This window comes from Triplophysa rosa, linkage group LG4 (genome assembly GCF_024868665.1).
Source record: "Triplophysa rosa linkage group LG4, Trosa_1v2, whole genome shotgun sequence".
Lineage (NCBI taxonomy): Eukaryota > Metazoa > Chordata > Actinopteri > Cypriniformes > Nemacheilidae > Triplophysa > Triplophysa rosa.
This window is the reverse complement of record NC_079893.1, coordinates 15,728,191-15,750,763: the sequence shown is the minus strand read 5'-3', so window position 1 is coordinate 15,750,763 and position 22,573 is coordinate 15,728,191. Positions and strand designations below refer to the sequence as shown.

The 22,573-nt window shown below is 39.7% G+C and overlaps 1 protein-coding gene across 1 annotated transcript in view; it reads right to left on the bottom strand.

Moving 5' to 3' along the window:
* Positions 1 to 3,745: 3,745 nt before the first annotated feature.
* Positions 3,746 to 22,573, bottom strand: part of LOC130552577 (vacuolar protein sorting-associated protein 8 homolog) — a 293,391-nt gene continuing 274,563 nt past the window's right edge. Inside the window, exons 34-35 of the mRNA XM_057330929.1 lie at positions 17,237 to 17,387; positions 3,746 to 3,926 (exon numbers count right to left, since the gene is read on the bottom strand). Of these exons, the coding sequence (XP_057186912.1) occupies positions 3,840 to 3,926; positions 17,237 to 17,387 (238 nt within the window). The 3' untranslated portion in view covers positions 3,746 to 3,839. The remainder of the gene's footprint in view (positions 3,927 to 17,236; positions 17,388 to 22,573) is intronic.

Genomic DNA, 22,573 nt, shown 5'->3' with positions numbered 1-22,573 from the left:
TTGTTTACTTTAAAACAGGTTCTCGGTCTTCTCAGTGTTATTCTGTATTGATGGGCTATCAGATAAAAATCATATTTTTAAGTGTAAATTAAAAGCACATTATTGGCTGCTGAGGTATAGCCGTGAATTGTCATGAGTGTGTAATTGGTTCACTTTACACTGTAATTCTGCAGCTGGCCAACTGGTGAATCACAGATATTTAATTTTAAGATTTTAGCTAATCTGATCCTTATCTGGCACTTACTGTTCAGTTAAAAACCATCACTTTCACAGCAGCCAACTGCAACCTCACAATAAACTGACAGACATTTACTCACGGTTTAGTATAATAATTGTACAACACTGAACTGCTAAATAACAGTAGTGTGACAGACAGGAACTTTAACTTCACAGTTAATTAAACTAGTTTCACTGGAGCATTCTATGAAATCACAGTAATACAATGGCATACATACTGTGAGGGCACAGTACACAACAGTTAATTTACAACTCTTTACTGCAAACATGACACAGTGAGTTACTGTGAAAGCAACCAGAAGCCGGTAATTTACTGTGAAGTCACATACTGCAGCATACTGTGAAAGTCATGCAACCAGAAGCTAGTAATTTACTGTGAAGTTACATACTGCAGTATACTGTGAAAGTCATGCAACCAGAAGCCAGAAATACACTGTGAAGTTACGGTCAAACATTTTACAGTGTGGATTCTTTTATGAATCAATATGGCTGTTCCACAAGTTTTAGAGTTGAGATTGGAATGGAATACATTCCCCACCCAACCTTTTATAAGTCTTGACTTGATCTTCAACCAGTAGATGAGTTTCCTGTAGAAATGCAACATCACATTTTAAGTATTTTAGGTGATTAGATATTCTGGCACTTTTAACAGGCCCATTTAAACCTTTTACATTCCAGCTAATGAATCGTATAGCAGCCCTCTTTGCATCAGTACCATCTATCATGTTTAACTATAAAAAATAAAAATGAAAAGAATAGTAAGGAGAAATAAGTTAGAGCAATGATTGTAATAAAGTACACAGTTATGTTTGTTTCTTAAGTGAACAAAGGTGAACATTTGTTGCAAAAATTTAGTGGTGTCCTTTTCCCTATCCCATACCCAGAACATAAACAGAACTAGAACTAAGCCTATACTTGTCCTTTTCCCAGAGGCAAGCTGCAGGCTAAACACTATTTCCAAAAACTTCCGGCGATACATTCCTCTTGACACTTTTGCCCAGGAAGTCTCCCAGTGATTATGATATGTTAAAAAAAAAAAAAAAAAGATGACTAAGTAATACAACACCTGTAGAACAACCGAGCATATATGAAAACGTGCACACAACAACAGCATATAACATAAATATTGAAAAGCGACATAAGCGGTCAGTACAGTAGAAGAGTTCCAGATATGTACTTGTATACAGTATAATACCGATTAGTCCAGCAATAACGTCAGTGGGTTTTCATACCTTGAGTCCTAGGACCAATGGCTGACGTAGTAGGTTGAAGAGGTGATCTCACAAGCCTTCAAACTCAGGTGATTAACCATCTCCAGGCTGCACAGACCAAACCGCGACATATATAGTCTTACTCCTTACTGAACTTCTGATCGAGAAACTTCTGAGCTTCATCGGGTGAGTCGAAGGTGAGCACAACTTCCTCGCACATCACGCGCAGCCGGGTATAGCAGGTGGAATCTGACGTTCCTCCGGTACAAGGCTTGTTTAATGCTGTTAAACGCAGCTCTCTTTTTAGCGAGCATTGCGCTGACATCTTGGTAAACTCTTATAATGGTACCTTGGTAGTTGAGCTCGTGATTCCTGGCCCAGCGAAACGCAGCTTCTTTCTGTTGAAATCTGGAGAAACTGACCAGGAACGTGCAGGGGGATGATCTCCGACCAGATCTGGAAGTCGGTGTCCGGTGGGCTCTCTCCAACTCAGGCGGTGCAGGGAAAACATCGGGGCCCATCGCTTGCATCAATACCTCTGACATGAATTTCACGGGGTCTTTGCCATCTTCGGATGTTTAATATACAGAGGTTAACTCTCCGCGACCGGTTCTCGAGGTCGTCGATCCGATCCAGAAGTGACTGGTTATGGTGTTGGAGCGTTTTAATGGTAGCCTCAGCTACTGTTAATCTTTCAAAGTTGTCACCAACCACAGACTCAACGGAGGTCAGACGGCCCTGGAAAGAGTTCATTGTTGATTGTAGTGAGTACATTGAAGCCTGCAGTGGTTTAATAGCCTCTTGGATCAGGGAAGACACATCCTCCTTTAGTGAGGTTCTCTATTTGGCGAATTCTGCAGACAGTTGGGAGCTGCAGAAGCCTTCGTTGATGTCGGAGAGTTGTTAGCTGCAAAAGATGCTAGCTTGGCCGTCGCACTCGTAGCAGCACGTGTAGCCGGGGTTTCCACTGTGTTGGCTGATTTGGTGTTTTTATATTTGCTCATCTTATGCGGAGTTGACTAAACTAGTTTGAGCAGTGTTGGTTATATCGAAATGCTCAGAGAAACAATATTTAAAAAGGAAAGTAAGAAAAAGCAATCTGGGAGCCTTCGCGTGTGCGTCCTCTCCCTACATGCCTCAACCGGAAGTCCAAGAGCAATATTGTAATCTTAACATTCACATCGTATTTTAATCTTACTTCAACCAGTTTGGAAAATACAAAATAACGTAACCTAGTTATTGTCAACAAGCGTTAACAAATTCATAGCCTAATGCAACAATTATGTAACATGCGTGAATTGTAAAAACGGTTTTTATTTTTGTTTTCAAAAAACACTTTATTTTAAGGTCCAGTTCTCGGTTTTAGTAAACTATTAACTATGACTTTGCTTAGTTAACTCCTAATTTGTTGCTTATTAATAATTAGTAATGTAGTTGTTAGGTTTAGGTATGGGGTAGGATTAGGGATGTAGAATATGGTCATGCAGAATATGTGCTTTATAAGTGCTTATAAACAGCCAATATGCTAATAATAGGCATGCTAATAAGCAACTACTTAATAGTGAGAATTGGTCCTTATACTAAAGTGTTACTGTAAAAACATTATAATTATAACATATAAAATATATGTAACATACACAAAAAAGCCACAGAAAGTGCAATTACAAGCATTGCAATCTTAACATTTAGGTAGTATTTCCAAACTACCTATATGTGCATGCATACTCACTGCATTCCTAAAACTAATTAAAACATTAGTAAAACAGTTAAAACATGAGTACATTTAATTTAATACGTTTTCAACAGTAATGACAAGAGCAAAATGAATCTTACTTCAATCGGTTCGAAAGTGTGTAATAGACTAACACAAGTCGTTGCCGTTATTGCTTTCGTCCTCTTGCCACACACAGTCTTTGGTCGAGCTCATGGATCGCTGGTTTGCATTAAGTAATATAAGCGCATCGACATGACAGCGATGCAGACTTTGCCTCGTGACGGTGTTGCCAGTCAAGGAAAAAAATATTTTACTTGGTGTACTGGTGGTAGGGACAGCAAGATATGATTTAGCCAGCTTGGCTAACCGAGGAAACCAGTGTTCATTACATGCCCACCATTCGAGAGGATTACCCATGGTGGGAATGTCCGGCGTCTGAAAATATCTTGAACCTCATCTTCACTGGTAGTTGGCCGCTTTGACGTAGGATTGTGGCTTTTGTAGTGACATCCAAAGAGCTCCTCGAGGTCAGCCTCGAGCCTTGGTTTTTCAGGCTCACTGGGCAATGCACTGGTTGCCACGTCGCAGTTGGCACCCTCCTGTTCACCTGTTGTGACAGTCAAATATGCATCAAAAACGGAAAAAGAGGAGTTTAAAAATCAAATGACTATGAATTATTAACTCACCTGAAGTTTCTGAATGGTTTGTCTCGCAGTCATGCAATAAATCGGCGCGATGGGCTTTGGCATCTTTTCTGTTTTTCTCTGGTAGAAACAGCAAACGCTTAAACCGCGGATCCAACATGCTACATATATAAAATATAATAGGGATAGATTTTGCTACCGTGTCAGAGTCCAGTTTAAACCACATCACCAGCTGTTTCCGAACAGTCTATTTGAATGCCTGAGTGGCTGCGAGATCACCCACGCTGGGCCGTAGTGTATTTTCTGTCAGATTGAGAAGTACGCGATATAGAAAGGACAGGCAGACGTGCAGCTCCCCACACGATTGTTGTCGCCATAGCCACTGGCCTCAGTATGGGAAGCAGCTGTTCAATCAGATCCTAACAACATGACTTGATTGCCAGAGATTTTCGATACTGGACATTAGTTACAGTCTCATCAGCGAGTACAGCTTGAACTGGGATTCTCTGCCCGATCCAACATAACGAACATGGAATTCCATCTAGTAGCACAATCATTTTGTAGTTTTCCCCCTCAGATGGACAATTGCTCCTGACGTGCTTTCAAGGCGTGGGTTGCCACTGAAGAGTGAAGGAAGTGACTGACGACACGTCTCGCAGCGTCAATGGTCTTCGAGACAACAATTAAATCCAAACCTGCCTTTATTGCAAGTTGCAATGTGTGTCCGCTGCAACCAAGGTGATAGGGCAGTACCTCACAGATTTCCATGGGCAAGTTCATATTGCTTGCGTAGTCATGAACTCAGACTCTTTAATGGTTTCTGTGAGCTTCTGTGCAATGTTAACCACAGTGTGTCTCCCGGGCATGATAGTGGTATTTTACACCCTTGATTTCAAGTCCAATAGTTCATTAATGTAGTGAGCCGTTATTGTTATACATGGATCCATGGAGCAAGAAGTCCAGAGATCAGTAGTGAGGGAGACGTTCTTGCATTCATTTCTGATGCGATGTCCGCTTTCAGAAAGTCATGTTTGTGGCTAATTATTTTCTACAGTATAGCATTCGATGGGACGGTGTAACTGGGTTCAAAAAAGTTGATAATTCCCCTGAATCCCTCTCCTGAAACTGAAGAGAGTGGCCTTATATCCTCCACTATAAAATCAAAAAGCAAATCTGTTATAACCTGTCTTCTCCACTCTGGAATCTGGCGTTTGCAGAATTCACCTATGCTTATTTGCTACTGTTTGCTTCATGGATTTGGTGTTCACCTGACTAACATTTGGCTTTGTGGTTGGGTGTTTCGATCGCAGATGGTTGTGCATAGAAGTCGTACTGCTGTTAAACTTTAAAGTAGTCTTACAGAGTTTGCAAATTACATTATTTTTGTCATCCTTTACGAAGTAATTCCACACATCTGATGTGTGGTGCCTGTTGGTGACGTGATTTTTAATTACTTTCTTATTTTTCTTCTTTAGTTTATTGGCGGTTGGCAAAGCGACTTAAGGTGCATTACCGTCACCGCCACAGACACTGCTGACAAAAAGTTATTAAAAGATTTACGATTGTCTATTCCAGGGACCTCAAACCCTGCTCCTACTGAGCTACTGTCCTGCAGACTGCAGCTCCAACCCCGTTTCAACACACCTGTCTGTAATTATCAAGCAACCCCAAACACCTTGATTAGATGGTCCAGGTGTGTTTAATTGAGGTTGGAGCTGCAATCTTCAGGATGGTATGAGGAGTAGGGTGGGAGACCCCTGGTCTAATGAGTTCTCATGTAGCACGTCTGTGAATTCGACAGCGAGCACGCCAAAAAGGATTTGATGCTATATCTTCACCAAACTTTCATGTATTTACACGAAACCTGGTCAACCTGTCATAGCAGTCATGACCTGATACACAGTTTTGGCACAGCATCATCTAGTCGTCCAGAGATATTAAAAATGGCTGTTCAGGGCTCTAGAGTGCAACCTTATTTCTCAATGGTGCGATTAAGAAAAATCTGAGGTCGCACCGGTGCGACCAGCCATTCAAGGGAGAAAAAAAAAATCTCTGCGACTCTGAAAGTCTCCCTGTGATTCAACAACAGACACACATTAGGCCCATACCGTGGTCTAAACCAATCAGAGATAGTGAAGGGCGGACCCCCCTCTGATTGGCCGTGGTCCAGATTTTCCTGTACGTGTGTGTACCAGAGGTTGCGTTAACCGAAAATTCTCTGTCATTGACAAAAAATGTTTACCAGTGTCGGAAAAATCTGAAGGCCGTCCGTCATTTTGACGGATTACAATGAGGGCAATTTGTAACTCCCCATTTCCCTTCATTAGAGCATGATATGCTCGCGAAGGGACGTGCGTGCTTTCACCTGTCATTGTTACTGACTAGACATATGTGATGCGATCTGGGAAAAACCGTCGGATGTCGCGCTGGGACACTTATCAAAGTAAAGTAAAGTAAAGTAAAGACGCCAGTCCTGTGTAAACTACGGCATGCAAAGTTTTTTATACAATGTTTTCGTGAGATGACAGAGCTCCCCGTCTGCAGCACCGGGAGTTAACCGATCGCAAAACATACAAGGGATGATCAAAAGTCCAGACACTATGCACATGATAAACAACGTAAAACTTGCTTCACTGCTTATTAGTTGTTGTCCATAATGTTTGCTAGTTTCCTTGTGTAGTGATAATGGCAGAGCTCTCGTAAGTGTGCCCGCACCATTTTCCTTACTTTTGTTTTATTCAAACGGTTTTGTACAGTATTTTTATAGACTTCAACACTGGGAAATGTTTTTTTTTTATTAAATTGTTATTAGAGTAAGTCTTTTACCACTGTAAAGTGACTTTTACTTGTGATACTGCTGTTGTGCTTTTATTTTCATCACTTAACTTTGAACCCGTTTTCCTCCAAATTCCGTTCCTGAAAATCATAGTGCTTCAGCCGACCTCAGCCATAACTTTTGTTACTGTGGAAATATTATTCAGTTAGAAGTATGATTTTATTACCAATATAATCAATAAGGGTTTTCTTTTATGCTTGCTATTTAATCATTAAGCTGTGTGCTTTTATGCTTGCTATTTTTTACTCAGAGTGAAACCACAATGAGGAACAAACTCTATGCGTACGTGCAAGACAGCACACACACACACACACACACCCAAAAGGTCAAACAGAGGGGGAATGTTATGAATTAATCCAATGCATATGTTTTAAGTATAATCATGAGTTTTGATGTGTTTTATTAAATCATAGGATTAAGAAACAATGCTGCATAATTAAAAGCATTAGATGATTGACTTTTTTACTGAAAGTATTTTTACATGTTGTTTTGCGATATGAAACTGTCTCTAGACGACACTTCCTCTTTATTAGCAGCTGACCACACGTTGCAAAACATGTGTCGTGCAAAAAAGATGTTTTGCAGATATGCATGGTGATTGGTGCAGCACTCCACAGAGAAGAAGGAGGAGTCAGAAGATGCGAACGACGTCACATACTGAATAAATAACGTGTTTTTGAATAATTTGGGTTGTTGGCTTTTTGGAGAGAGTGGTGATTTACTGGCAACCCAAAGCTTTGTTACTCCTTTTTACATCTGATAATAAACTTCTAATTGATTTTGAAGAACGTCTCTGTACAAATTTTTGAACATGCAGGACTGCCTCAAAAGTCCAACAATTGGTGACCCGTGACGTGATTTGTCAAGAGACGAGGGCACATTTGCCATTTTCGTTGGGAAAAAACGGAACGAATTCGGGTTCAACACACAGGTCGACCAACATAAAAAGGTAAGCAGAAGCCTGTTTAATCAAAATTCTGCTATTGAACATACCTAAATTGTTGTGTTGAATTTGATGAACATTCCGTATGAGTAAAAGTAAAGTATAAGAGAAGTTTTGAGAAATCAGATTTAAAAAGACAATACTGTAAGACGTTGCGTCACACAAGGAAATTGTGAGACGTTGCGTCAACCATAAATTCTGTCAGGTTAGAGTCCCTTGGTTGAAAAATACCATAAATTCTGTCGGTTGAGTCCTGGTTGAAAAGACCGTAAATTCTTGGTTGGGTTAGAGTGCCCACGGTTGAAAGAGATCGTAAATTCTGTGGGTTAGAGTCCCACGGTTGAAAGAGACCGTAAATTCTGTTGGGTTAGATCCCACGGTTGAAAAGAGACGTAAATTCTGTGGGTTAGAAGTCCCACGTTGAAATAGACCGTAAATCTGTTGGGTTGACTCCCTCGGTTGAAAGAGACCGTAAACTCTGTTGGGATTAGAACTTCCCTCGGTTGAAAGAGAACGTAAACTCTGTTGGGTTGAACTCCCTCGTTGAAAGAGACCGTAAACTCTGTTGGGTTGAACTCCCTCGGTTGAAAGAGACCGTAAACTCTGTTGGGTTGAACTCCCTCGGTTGAAAGAGACCGTAAACTCTGTTGGGTTGAACTCCCTCGGTTGAAAGAGACCGTAAACTCTGTTGGGTTGAACTCCCTCGGTTGAAAGAGACCGAAAAGTTAAAAATTGTTTGTTGTGTGTTAAATGTTAAGAGTTGAATGTGAATACTGATAAAGGCGATTGAAGAAAAGACGTTGCGTCACAGAGACTCGTTGAGAAACTGAGACGTTGCGTCAGTAATTAAGTGACTTAATTTGGAAAACTAGTCACAAAGACCACCTTATACTATAAATTGGAATACATAAGGCTGTAAAAGATTGTGAACAGTACAATTGTGTGTAAAATGGCTGAATTTCAAAAAGAATGTGATAAATACGGATGTCAGCCAGTGTTGCTGCAGTGGCAAAAGGTTACGGATATGCTGTTAGCACAGACAGAACCACAAGATAAGAAACTGAGACAGAAAGAAATAGACAAATGCTGGGTAGCATTATGTGATGATTTTGGATGGGAAAATGCAGAAGAAGTGAGAATGCCTATAGCACCGAAAGTTAGAGAAATGGAAAAGAAAGCACATAGTAAGTTACGGAGACATGTTGAAGAGAAAGATAAGGTTAAGTGGTATAATACAGGGAAACATAATAGCGAGGAAGAAAATCTAAAAAAGACATTAAGGATGTGGACTAGAGTTGCGCTGACAACCACAGCACTCAGCTCACAGAAACCACAGAGTGGAGAAGAGAATAGAGGAAGTGAACAGCTCAAGAGTCAGAGAGAAAAAGACAGAAAAAACAGGAAGCATTCAGGCTAACCCATCTGCTCCTCCCCTTCAGAAACACATACCTTCAATTTATCCGTCATTAAGCCATCCCCCACCATATGAACCAACTAACCAGCAGGTAGTGATGACAATAAATGGAGGACAGATGGATGTTGAAGTAGGAGAAGTGACTGATGAAATAGACAGGATGCGTAAGGAATTTGAGGAATTAAAAACTGAAGTGAACAAAGGGGTGGAAGACACGCTAATAAAAGCACGACGAGTTATGGAAGAAATAGAGAGAACACGACATGAACAGGAACAGTCTGGGGAAGATGACAATGAAAGTGGAAATGAAGGTAGTGATGAGGGCAGTGAGGATAACATTACACTAAAAAAACCCAAGGAAAACACACCCATCCACATCGACTCCTAAAACACAGTCAGGGACACAAACACCAGCAGACCCACTAAAAATTCAGATTACAGGGGACATGATTGTCGATGGACCAATAGCAACTAGATTGAGAAGCAAATCGGGTCCATGGGAAAGGGAGCTTGTTTTATATGGTCCAGGTAATCAAATAATGGCACCTCAGATACAGGCACCATTGATGCACAGGCCAGGCGGGAATCTTCAGTACCAGCCCTGGTCACATAGTGATATGACAGCAATAGTGAGTAAACTGCCACCCATTACTTCTGGAGGCAGCAGATGGCTGAGCAAATTAACTGTACTCTGTCATGGCACTGATTTGGCCTTGGGTGACCTGAGATGCCTGTTGGGTCAAATACTGACAGCCTCACAATTGCAAAATTTGGAATTAGATGCGCAAACCACGGGCAGAGCAAATGAAACACCATTTGCAAGGGTAAGCATAGAAATTGGCAGAACACTTAGATGATTATATCCTGTACCACCAACGGTATACCAAAATGTAAAATTCCGCATTAAGCCAGGTGAGACTGGAGCGGCCTATTATTTCTGTTGTGCTGCTGAGTGGGAACAAATGGTGGAGGAAAACAGTTTAAATAACCCGGTAACACGAGACATATTTAGAGCAGCAGTAATGACAGGAGCTCCGAATGGAGTAAAACAAACAATGGAGAATAACCCAGATATTCCAGTGGCAAGTAACGAGGTATGGGAAAGACATTTAGTGCACCACACAGACAGAGCAGTTGAAAGAACCGATAAAGAAGAAGAGGAACTAGAAAAAGTTAAGACCCAATTGTTGAAGTTACAATTAGAAAAGGCCAAAAGTGAGGGCGCAACCAAAAAGGCCAAGCAAATGCCACAACATACTCCCAATGCACCCCAGCCCATAGACCCATATCAAGGACCCCCTTAACATTGCCAGATAATCTATGGTCTCAAGGACCAACAGATGTAGGGTTTTGTAACATCAAACCTGTTAGCTTCAATTAACCACCACCACACCTATTTGGGTCCCTCAGTACCGCAACAAACCAGAAGCAGAAGAAGGTGTAGCCACCACTGTTTCTGGACTGATTGACAAGGGAGTGATAACCCCTTATAGGTCTAATTGGAACACACCAATTTTTCCTGTGCCTAAACCAGGCACTAACAAATACAGATTGGTACATGATTTACGAAACATCAACTCCATTGTAGCAACACCTACAATGACAGTGCCAAACCCATATATTGCGCTGTCTATATTGAGTTGAGAAAACATGTGTCGTGCAAAAAAGATGTTTTGCAGATATGCATGGTGATTGGTGCAGCACTCCACAGAGAAGAAGGAGGAGTCAGAAGATGCGAACGACGTCACATACTGAATAAATATACGTGTTTTTGAATAATTTGGGTTGTTGGCTTTTTGGAGAGAGTGGTGATTTACTGGCAACCCAAAGCTTTGTTACTCCTTTTTACATCTGATAATAAACTTCTAATTGATTTTGAAGAACGTCTCTGTACAAATTTTTGAACATGCAGGACTGCCTCAAAAGTCCAACATTACATACACAAGGTATGAGCAAAATAAAAACTGATTTGGAAAGGGTTTGAATATGGTATCAAAAACTGTAATATATAAATTTGCACCATGTGTTGGGTTTTCCCAGATCGAATCACATATGAACATAAACATTAAAACATTAAATATATAGATGAATATAAACAACAACGGCTGTATTGGGCATTCAGTTGTATTAAAAATACAAGTTCCCGAGACGCAAGTACAGCGTGATGACGTCACGAACATACTAATTACCACGTAAAGCTACCTTGCACCTGTGGCAAGTCCCCCATTGCACAATCAGCGTCGCCATGGAAACGCCGGCAATCAGAGACACACACCTGCCGGTCTTGCACCTGTTCCCAATTCACGAAGAGGCATAAAAGCCAGGGAACAGGAGAAGAGGGTGAGATACAACTGCACATGAATCGGAGGCTAACGTTGTGTGTTTTCTCCCCTCATAGAGACCGACGGCTGACGACCGGACATATTCCACGAGCACCCCAGGAACTCACGAACACAAGGGACGGAACACGGAAGCACCACATTCTTGGACTCACATTTTCACGTTTGTTGCACTGTCTACTAATAAATCACCCTCTGGGGCTTTTGTGAACCTCGTCTGTGTCCGTATCGTTGCTTTCCTCGCCACACACCATAAGACGGGGAATAATAGATTATGGCGGATTTTTTACGAGCCTGTCAGTCAAAATGACAGACAATAAAAAAGTCTAGCGCAACCTCTGGTGTGTTCGTGTGAAAATGCGTGTGCTGCAGTCAGACAAGAGAGATAAACACTCTGTCAGTTAAACAGAGTGGATGTAGCCGCGGATGATGAGAGAAGATGAAAAGAACGATTGACAACTTTTTCGTGAATAATGTTAAGTTAAGGCCTGATCGGTCCGAAAATCATAAGCAATGCTCTGACACGGAGCCATCAACCTCCCAGGTTATGGTCCATTTATCTTGAGATGTTTTAAGTTTAAATTTCAGTTCAGTGAAGCACTTTAAGCACCAACACTTTTTCAGTAAGTTACCTTTCTTGTAGAATTGTGCTTCAAATAAAGAACTTTATGTTGACCAGATTGTTAGTTAATCATTTACAAGTCAATTTTGCCTATATGGACAGCGATTTAAAAAAAAGTGAACTGGTAAAACCGCATCGCATTTAACAGATGCGATGCGGTTTTACCAGTTCACTTTTTTTTAAATTTGAAAATTTGGAAAAAAAATTGAATTTCGAAAATTTGGGTGCACCTAACTTTTGTGCTGGTGCAGCAAAAAAAAAAAGTTAGGCGCACCAGTGCAACCAGTGCAAAAAGTTAGTCTAGAGCCCTGCTGTTTTGCTTATAACTTTTGAAAACTTTGGTCTAAAATCATGAGACTGGTCTCACTTGATGTTCAAAAAGAAAAGACACAAGCAGTTATAAAGGACAAAGAGGAGGAACAGACAGCTGTAATGGCACCAGTAAACACTGCTCCTCAAGTGATGCCACAAGCCACAACGGTGGCCCCAGCTCAGCCTGCACCAGGAAATGCACAACAACAACAACCTGCACCTATTGTCGTTTATGTATTCCTTTATATGAATAAGAGCGTTATTATATAATGTAACGCTAGACAGCAATGACAGAAAAATGTTGTGTTAATGGCGCTGAATATTTTTAATCTGAATATATATATACAGTATTTAAATATAATTTATATATATATATATATATATATAATACTGTTTTTAGGTTTTAAATATATCTATAGTATTATATAATTATATATTAGTGCTGTCAATCGATTAAAAAATATCGGATTAATCACACATTTTTTGTGATTATACGATTAATCGCACACAAATTATATTTTAAAATATACTTTTATTTTAATAATTTCACATTTAATCTTCAAATTGATGTAGAAACAACATATTTCTTTAACAGCATCATTTTATGAAAGCTAACATTTTGATATTAGTATTGTAACTGATGTCTCTATTAAATTGATTATTTTAACATTAATTATAGCCATTCAACAGTTTAATTGAGAGCTCATGTAGGAAATTGAAGGACACTTTACAGTCTTTAATGATAATTATAAATTAAATGCAGAAGAATTCTCATTAAAGCTATAAAATCACATTGATTTCTTCTTTTATTTTGTTCTTTGATTAACATTAGTGACGGAGTCACGCAGCACGTTTAAGAACGCGGCCCTTTTAAGAGCTGTCTTAGTACGCAGATCTGACCGTCACCGCACTCCCATTTTCACGACTCTTTGCATTCATTAAAGATTTTATTTTACACTTTGAAGTCTGTGCTTAAGAAAATGCTAGACAAAACGGGCTTTCTGACATAATCTTGTGTGGTTTTATCCATTCAAGCATGAAAGAGAACTTAACACGGATGCGCTGTCTGACAGAGATTCACCGACGCAGCCGTGACTGTTTACACCAGACTGTTTACATTAAAGATTTTATTTTACACTTTGAAGTCTGTGCTTAAGAAAATGCTAGACAAAACGGGCTTTCTGACATAATCTTGTGTGGTTTTATCCATTCAAGCATGAAAGAGAACTTAACACGGATGCGCTGTCTGACAGAGATTCACCGACGCAGCCGTGACTGTTTACACCAGACTGTTTACNCAGTGGTTCTCCTTATGGAGGACCACACACCACCATCCATATAGCAACCCACATTATGCCCAAGAACAAACCGTAGGCAGAGGTCCCCCTGGAGAGGAAATGGACGAGAGCCAGAGAGGGAAGGGAGAGGGTGGAGACGGGAGCAGTGTTGGTGTGTGGAGAGAGGACATTGGGTTAGAGAATTGCCACAAAACGAGCACAGATCAAGGCCAATAAACGGGCCACCTGCGGGGGGATGGGGTCCCCGAAGAGGTGGGCCGGTGGTCGTGGCAGGGGACCACAAACCCCAAACAACCCGGGGCAACCCTTCCGTCACCTTCCAACCTACAGGTGCCTGTGCACCCAACATGGGCCCGGAGGGTGGGGCGGAGGAATGTTGAAGGGGCCCACAGAGAACCACCTGAGAGGAATGGCTGAACCTCTCATGGAAATAGTGGTAAGTGATCAACCACTAAAGGCTCTGGTGATACCGGGGCCACATACTCCACTGTAACAAGGGCACATTGAAACAGCGATCTGACAAATCGCACAGTGGAGTAATGGGTTCTCTGGTGAGGTAGAAAAATGGCCTATGACAAAATTGCTGAAAGTAAAGGTTGACAAACAAATATTGACACACTCATTCCTGTACTCTGTAATGCTCCCATCCCCCTTTTAGGAGAGACTTATTAATTAAGTTAGGAGCCAGTATTTATGTTCCCGAGGGAGTATAGTGAATTTCCGATGGTTCACAGACAAATTGTTCCTCTTCAGGCACACCACAGGCAGTCAGTGGATGTTACATCGTGGGTGAGGTAGAAGATGCCGATATATATTGGGTTGAGCTAGATTCCAGTGTAGCCACTAATAGTATTGTATCAAGGTATAATGAACATCGCCAATGGATAACAAACATAGACATTTCCTACCACCCATAGACCCCTTACATTGCACATTGTTCTATGATAGGGATGACACCACACAATACCAAGATCTGTTTCAAGAAATAGAGGACAGTAAATGGGTGTTAAGGGGATCCGGACTCATGATAGGAAAAGAGGGAGTAGTGGCACCAATTTTACTGACAGAAGAGCAGATGAAATGGTATGAAATGTCTGATACAGCTGCACCACACGTCTCTTTAGCATTACATCCGAAACATGAGCTAGGGAGCTAGGCAACATGACTAAGAGCTGTTGCAGCCAATGATTGGGAACCCACAGAACATTGGGGTATCCTAGTACTCAGAACACAAAAAGCATATTGGGTGCAAGACCAAACAGAAGACACAGGGGTGTTGACACAAAACAGATCTCTAGAGCCATGGTAGGGAAGAACAGACGCTGACGGAACAGGAAAAATGATTGACACATTGCCAGATAATCTATGGTCTCAAGGACCAACAGATGTAGGGTTTTGTAACATCAAACCTGTTAGCTTAAGTTAACCACCACCACACCTATTTGGGTCCCTCAGTACCGCAACAAACCAGAAGCAGAAGAAGGTGTAGCCACCACTGTTTCTGGACTGATTGACAAGGGAGTGATAACCCCTTATAGGTCTAATTGGAACACACCAATTTTTCCTGTGCCTAAACCAGGCACTAACAAATACAGATTGGTACATGATTTACGAAACATCAACTCCATTGTAGCAACACCTACAATGACAGTGCCAAACCCATATATTGCGCTGTCCAATTGACCCGCAAAACATGTGTCGTGCAAAAAAGATGTTTTGCAGATATGCATGGTGATTGGTGCAGCACTCCACAGAGAAGAAGGAGGAGTCAGAAGATGCGAACGACGTCACATACTGAATAAATATACGTGTTTTTGAATAATTTGGGTTGTTGGCTTTTTGGAGAGAGTGGTGATTTACTGGCAACCCAAAGCTTTGTTACTCCTTTTTACATCTGATAATAAACTTCTAATTGATTTTGAAGAACGTCTCTGTACAAATTTTTGAACATGCAGGACTGCCTCAAAAGTCCAACATTACATACACAAGGTATGAGCAAAATAAAAACTGATTTGGAAAGGGTTTGAATATGGTATCAAAAACTGTAATATATAAATTTGCACCATGTGTTGGGTTTTCCCAGATCGAATCACATATGAACATAAACATTAAAACATTAAATATATAGATGAATATAAACAACAACGGCTGTATTGGGCATTCAGTTGTATTAAAAATACAAGTTCCCGAGACGCAAGTACAGCGTGATGACGTCACGAACATACTAATTACCACGTAAAGCTACCTTGCACCTGTGGCAAGTCCCCCATTGCACAATCAGCGTCGCCATGGAAACGCCGGCAATCAGAGACACACACCTGCCGGTCTTGCACCTGTTCCCAATTCACGAAGAGGCATAAAAGCCAGGGAACAGGAGAAGAGGGTGAGATACAACTGCACATGAATCGGAGGCTAACGTTGTGTGTTTTCTCCCCTCATAGAGACCGACGGCTGACGACCGGACATATTCCACGAGCACCCCAGGAACTCACGAACACAAGGGACGGAACACGGAAGCACCACATTCTTGGACTCACATTTTCACGTTTGTTGCACTGTCTACTAATAAATCACCCTCTGGGGCTTTTGTGAACCTCGTCTGTGTCCGTATCGTTGCTTTCCTCGCCACACACCATAAGACGGGGAATAATAGATTATGGCGGATTTTTTACGAGCCTGTCAGTCAAAATGACAGACAATAAAAAAGTCTAGCGCAACCTCTGGTGTGTTCGTGTGAAAATGCGTGTGCTGCAGTCAGACAAGAGAGATAAACACTCTGTCAGTTAAACTCCCACAGTTTAGAAGCTGTCTATCTTCATTGAACGCCTCAAAGCAACTGTTTCAAATCGCGCTTAAGTGGTTTAAAAGCCTGTACACGAATAAGAGCGTGATTACATAATGTAACGCTAGACAAAGGATGTCAAAACAAACGGATGCTGCGTTAATTGCGATAAATATTTTCTCCCGCGTTAATTTGAAAAAAATAATCGCATGCGTTAACGCGTTAACATTGACAGCCCTAATATATATATATCCGGAAGCAACGTTATACACACATGACGACAGGGAGGTGACGACGGTACTTAAACAGAGTTACCTCTCCCACTTCTGATAGTACTGAGATTTCTAATCCCATGCGAATTGTCCATTAATATTACAGACGTCCTGTGGTAAACTACAGACTACAGTATATTACTCCATCTACCCCTGTAAAACTCATCCCGTCCGAATAGGGCTTTATTTAGATTCTTTAAGAATTTTACTCAAATCGTAATGGAATTTGTCCCACTCCCTTGTAACTTGTAATAGTCATTTTCCCAGTAGCATATCTATTCTTTCATTCAAGTACAGTTTTTACAGTTTTACAGTCTTTAAACCTCTTGCAAGTATGGTGAAGTCTTTACCCAATTAATTATTCAAATATTTTTAAGACTATTTCAAATTGACAGATTCATTTGGGGAAATAGGAGCCCTGAAGCCAAGTGATATCTGGACAATTCTTCTGCAGAACAAATATGCCTTTTACTTTTTTTTGTCAGAGTACACTAGAATGCTTAACATCAAAATCACAAAAAAGCTTTATGAGAGAGGATATCCCTTGACCCCCCCAACCCCCCCCCCCAAAGCTTTCCTTAACCAATATGCGTGAGTGTGGTTTACTTATACCTGTATGGTCTCCTCTAGCCGGTAATCCCGAGACATTTTAAGGAAGGTGATGACTTGCTGAGGGCTGAACTGACACAGCAGGTCCACTAAAAGCTCATTAAGATGTGGTCCAACTTTCATCACAGCCTGAGGATTCAGACCCTCTCTGGAGCTATAGATAGAAACAGAATGGTTGATGAATGGTTGATGTAGGTTTAATCAAAATGAACTGAAAAACAAAAAAAAATATTTTAGATTATTATGATTAGTATGTTTTTAGTCTAACTACAACAGTGAGCACTCTTTAAGTATCCAGACACATAAAGGGCTTTTCCCCAGGAACTATTTGCTGAAACCTACTTTTTGTTGCGTTCCCTACTGCTGGAACCAGGAAGAATATTATCTCAGGAATGCTTTTCGAGGGACAAAATTAGCTCCTTCTATGGGGCAGGGTCATTTATATTTCAAGTTTTAACCGAAAATGTCATATACATGGAATTGCACACATAAAAGCGACAAAAATAGCTTAAAGTCCCAAAACAATTTTAGGGATTTTAAGGAATACTTAATTTTGCTCCATTTTGCTATTAATAGATTTTTTAGTAATGAAAACATTGCAAAATAAAAGTAGTGCGGAGTCAAAAAAGCAATTACAAAAGTATTTAATCTTACACACACGTTTTCTTCGTTGAACTCACTGATGTGTGGAGTGTTTCAGAGCAACATATTTATCTTTTGTTTCTTAAAAGGAACCAAATGCCTTGTTGAGTTTAGCTCATAATAAAAACGATAATGTTGTGACCATGTTATTTAATTTATAACCTGCAAATGAAATGAAAACAGTTATGTATGCTCTTTACTGAGGCTTGCTGTGGCATTGGCGGTTATGTATTATGTTTTATGTATTACCCTATGTCTAATGTATTATTGCTACATTATTTAGGGTTGTTGTCCACTCAAGTACACTGTAAAAACAACTTCAAATTGTTCTCCCAACAAAGGTAACAGAGTAACTTTTTTAGTAGAAGTAGAAGAATGTATTATTTTGTGTATACTGAACAAAATTAGTCTAAGGCCCAATCCCAATTCTATGTTCTACCCCTTCGCCTACCCCTTGCCCCTTGAAACAAAGTGGCAAGGGGAAGGGTTACAAATTTTCCACTAAGAAATGGGACACCACTACTACACTGGTATACGTCGTTGCTAGCTCCTAATGTTACGTCAGAGGACATGCGCCGATGCACCAGGTATATGACATAAAAATATATTTCTAATATCGTGCAATCAGTGCTGTCCGCTAGCAAACTTAAGCGATTTTTTGCAATGTTTTTTTGCATTTGCAAATGCAATGTTGATTTTTTTTTTGTTTGGTGTGGTTCGCTTTCACATTGCCCTTTGTGCAAGTGAACCAAAATTGTAAACAAAGCCACATATGTGCTAAGGTCATCCACTCATTGGACATAAATTGTCAGGCATGGAAAAGCAGGAAGTGCAAAAATAGGCTAATCATGGAGATCTTTCGTAGTGCAGTTTTAATTTTATCAGCTAATATTGACGCAATATGCAGAAACTTTAATAGCATCCTAAGATAAAATGTCTTCTATATGATGCTTTTATTGGTATTTTGAAAAGACGAAGATGTGCTATATAAAACTAGGGTTGGGTATTATAGATTTTAATGGTAATATAAATACTGCTTATCGGTGTACTTATCAGTTATTTTTCATATTTTTATGCAAATAAGGAAACCAAAACAAAGACATTAGGAATAAAACTTACACTGCTTTATTCTATTTTTTTATATAAAATAAAATGTCTGTAGCTTGGACCAGCAGCATTATAAGAAATGGGTTTGTTCAATAGCTGCTTAACAAAAGTTCAACATTTTAAATGGATTACTGAATTTTACTGGACAGATTTATGTTTATTTTATTAGAATAAAATTCTGTATTACTTAAATTCTCAATTTAATTAAATATTGTATATTTGGCTGTTTTATTTGTATTAAGGAAGTATTTTGGATTTTAAAAACGAGTACAAAATGAATTAAATGTGCCACGTCATTTAATCCAAATGAAATGAGCAAATCAGGGGTATTCCAGCTCATAAAAACGAGTATTAGAATATTCGTTTATTTAAATTAAGTTAATTATGACCTAATTTTTAACTTTTTTATTTTGTCAAAATTTCACAGCAAGCTTAACTATCATTAAATATTCATAACGCACTAATATTATATCCTGCATATATCCAGTATATGTGTTCTTTTAAGTTGAAAAGATGAGAAACGTTGGAAAAAGAAAATAAAAAATCGAAAAATAGGGCCTACATAAAAACAGCGATTAAACCCATGCGGAGCAAACGCATAAAAACAGAACGTATAAAAAATGTACAAAACAGAAGATGCGCTGCTCTTCATGTGCCCGGTAACAATAGCCAGAACTGACAAGAATATCTGTTTTTATCATTTGTGACCCTGGATCACAAAACCAGTCTTAAGTAGCACGGGAACATTTTTAGTAAAAGACAAAAATACATTGTGTGGGTCAAAATTATCGATTTTTCTTTTATGCCAAAAATCATTGGGATATTAAGTAAAGATCATGTTCCATGAAGATATTTTGTAAATTTCCTACCTTAAATAAATAAAAACTTTAGTTTTGTGAGTGGATGGTCTGCCACAGTGCCCCTGATTAACAACTTCAAAGGCGATTTTCTCAATATTTTGATTTTTTTGCGCTCTCAGATTCCAGAGTTTTAAACGGTTGTATCTCATCCAGATATTGTCCTATTCTAACAACTCATATATAGAAAGTTTATTTATTCAGCTTTCAGATTATGTAAAAATCTCAATATCGAAAAATTGACCCATAAGACTGGTTTTGTTGTCCAGGGTCACATTTATAATGTTGATAATAAATAGAGTCAACAGGCTTAATACCGCCATGCTGACTGAGTTAAGATCCTAAAAAATACCCCGCAACACAGACGGAGCCATTGTAGTGCATGTTCCCTGTTTATTTTGTGACCGTCATTTGAGGAAGATATTTACTAATTCTGATCCCCACAGCCAGGGGGTGACCAATGGTGGCCAAGGCCACCTTAAATTAATCTTTGGCCACCCCCCGGACACCCCCACCACCGCTTTGCAGGCAACTTTTTTGCGGAACCATTTCTGTACACAGTTGTTCCCATATGGTCGCATTTCAACAGCGCACCTCAAACAAGTACTTCTCCACCCAAACTGAAGGTGGCGGTAATACACTCAACTTGAATTTCAACCACCAACACAATTACAGAAGAAGTAGTGTTGTTGTTGTTCGCGTGTGCTCCAACGGACTTTGCGCGTGCAGTAGGAGGACTGTCTGTTTCCCGCCACGAGAGAAGAGGTCACAGGTAAGTTAACAAGAAGAATTAAGTTTATTCACTATGTTTGAAATGTTTCTTGTCTTAACGTATACATATTATGGCTGGCGTGCTGAAGTTGAAACAGACATGGTAATGTTTTCTAAATTAATTTAGGCTGTTAATTTAAAAACTGCGTGCACAATATGTGCCAAAATGAAAAATAAAATGAAATTATTTTATTTTCATTTTTACACTGACAATGCGTTATTCCCTGTCAAATTGAAAAAGAAAATGCAATTGGTGATTTGACATTTCATTTTCACTAAAATCTCGAGGCAAGACAACATCTAATACGCACAGCACTATTAATTGATTCGAATGTTTTTTTTTGTCCCACGGCGCGGTGACACAATAAGGATATGATCTGGTCGAAATCATATCCTTATTTGGAAACTTGGTGAGAGGAGTCTGAGTTCTGCTAGCTCGAGCACACACTTCAACTTTTCGCGGCCAACCTTCACCGGAGATCTGATCGTAAGCAAAATGTTTTGATTTTACATAGTTCTTTATACTAAAATAATAAATATTTAACCAATATTTTGTTGTTGAAGTTGTTATGTGTTATACTGTTTAGGTTTTGAAACATTCTTGCATCATAATCTTGTAATTTATGGTCATGTAAGCACATGGCCTGTCTGAGGTGAGCCGCAGTTAAACTCTGAGGTAAATGTTAAAGCCGTTTTGGTTGTTTAAAACGGCCACATGCAGCATCTGTGTAAAACATTATAATTTGAGAAATTTTAAGATAGTTTGGAAATAAAACTACAAAACAGTTTTCTCGAGCGAGGATGCGATGGTGTTTTACAGCAAATAGCAAACAATTACTAAATGGTATTTTGATTTTTAACAAGGCCTGTACGGCGATCATTGTTAGTTATATACAGAACAATATATATATCAGTATTTTGATCAGTGTGTGGCAAGTATGCAAATGCTTGTTGCTAGTGCTACGTGAGCTGTGAACGTTGCTGCATTATGAAATGACAGTGTTGTTAGTTTATAATCAAAAGTAAGTGCACTGTACACTGGCCAAGCGCTCGCGTACTTACACATTTGGCAAACCGCGTTCAACCATTAACTCCCTGCTTAGCTAAACGACATTGTCCTTATGAAGCCTGTAAGCTAAATGAACACAAAGGTTGTAGTTATGTGTTTACTTATTCACATATTCTCCATGTTGCAAGGTTTTTTGTTTGTACCTGAAACTTGGTGCACCACTTCAGCTCAGTAATGTAAGTAAAAAGTTATCAAGCAATTGTAAAATAGCAGCAAAAAGTCAGTAATGAAATAAGAACATATTGGCAAATAGAACAGATACAAATGATGTAAACAGTGTGTTTTATGTAGGTCTGAAAGAGTTATTTAAAGTAAAGTGTAATTAAATGTACAGCCTGCTTTAAACACAGGCGGTCAATGTTGTGCTTAAAACATTTGCCTCTCTCAGAATGTTGTTCAACTCTTATAATTTATGACTGTGATTGAACATAAAAAACAGTGATTGTTCTAATTGTCTTAGTTTGTGTCTGGGGGAGACCCGGAGGCAGTGTTGATCCAGTACATTTACATTTAGTCATTTAGCAGACGCTTTCCCAGCCAACATTTTTTTGTGGGGCCAATGTAGGTCCCATATGGGCTTGAGGCATGGGCCCCAAGTGGGTTTGTCCACGGGTTCCATGTCGGCCCTATGTGAATTAGCCCGTATGAATCCTATGTAAAATCTGAGTGGGGCCCAAGTGGGACCCAAGTGGGCAACATGCCTAAGCCCCATATTGGTCCCACTTTATAAAGCCCATGTGGATTAAACCAAGGCCCTGTATGTTTAATGGAGGAGCCCTGCATAGTGTATACCTGAGTGGTTCTAGATTATGATTTTTGAGGTTTCCTACCTGGACAGTACAATTTTTGTTATTGCTAAATTGTAATTGACCTTTTCCATTCTTATGCTCTACC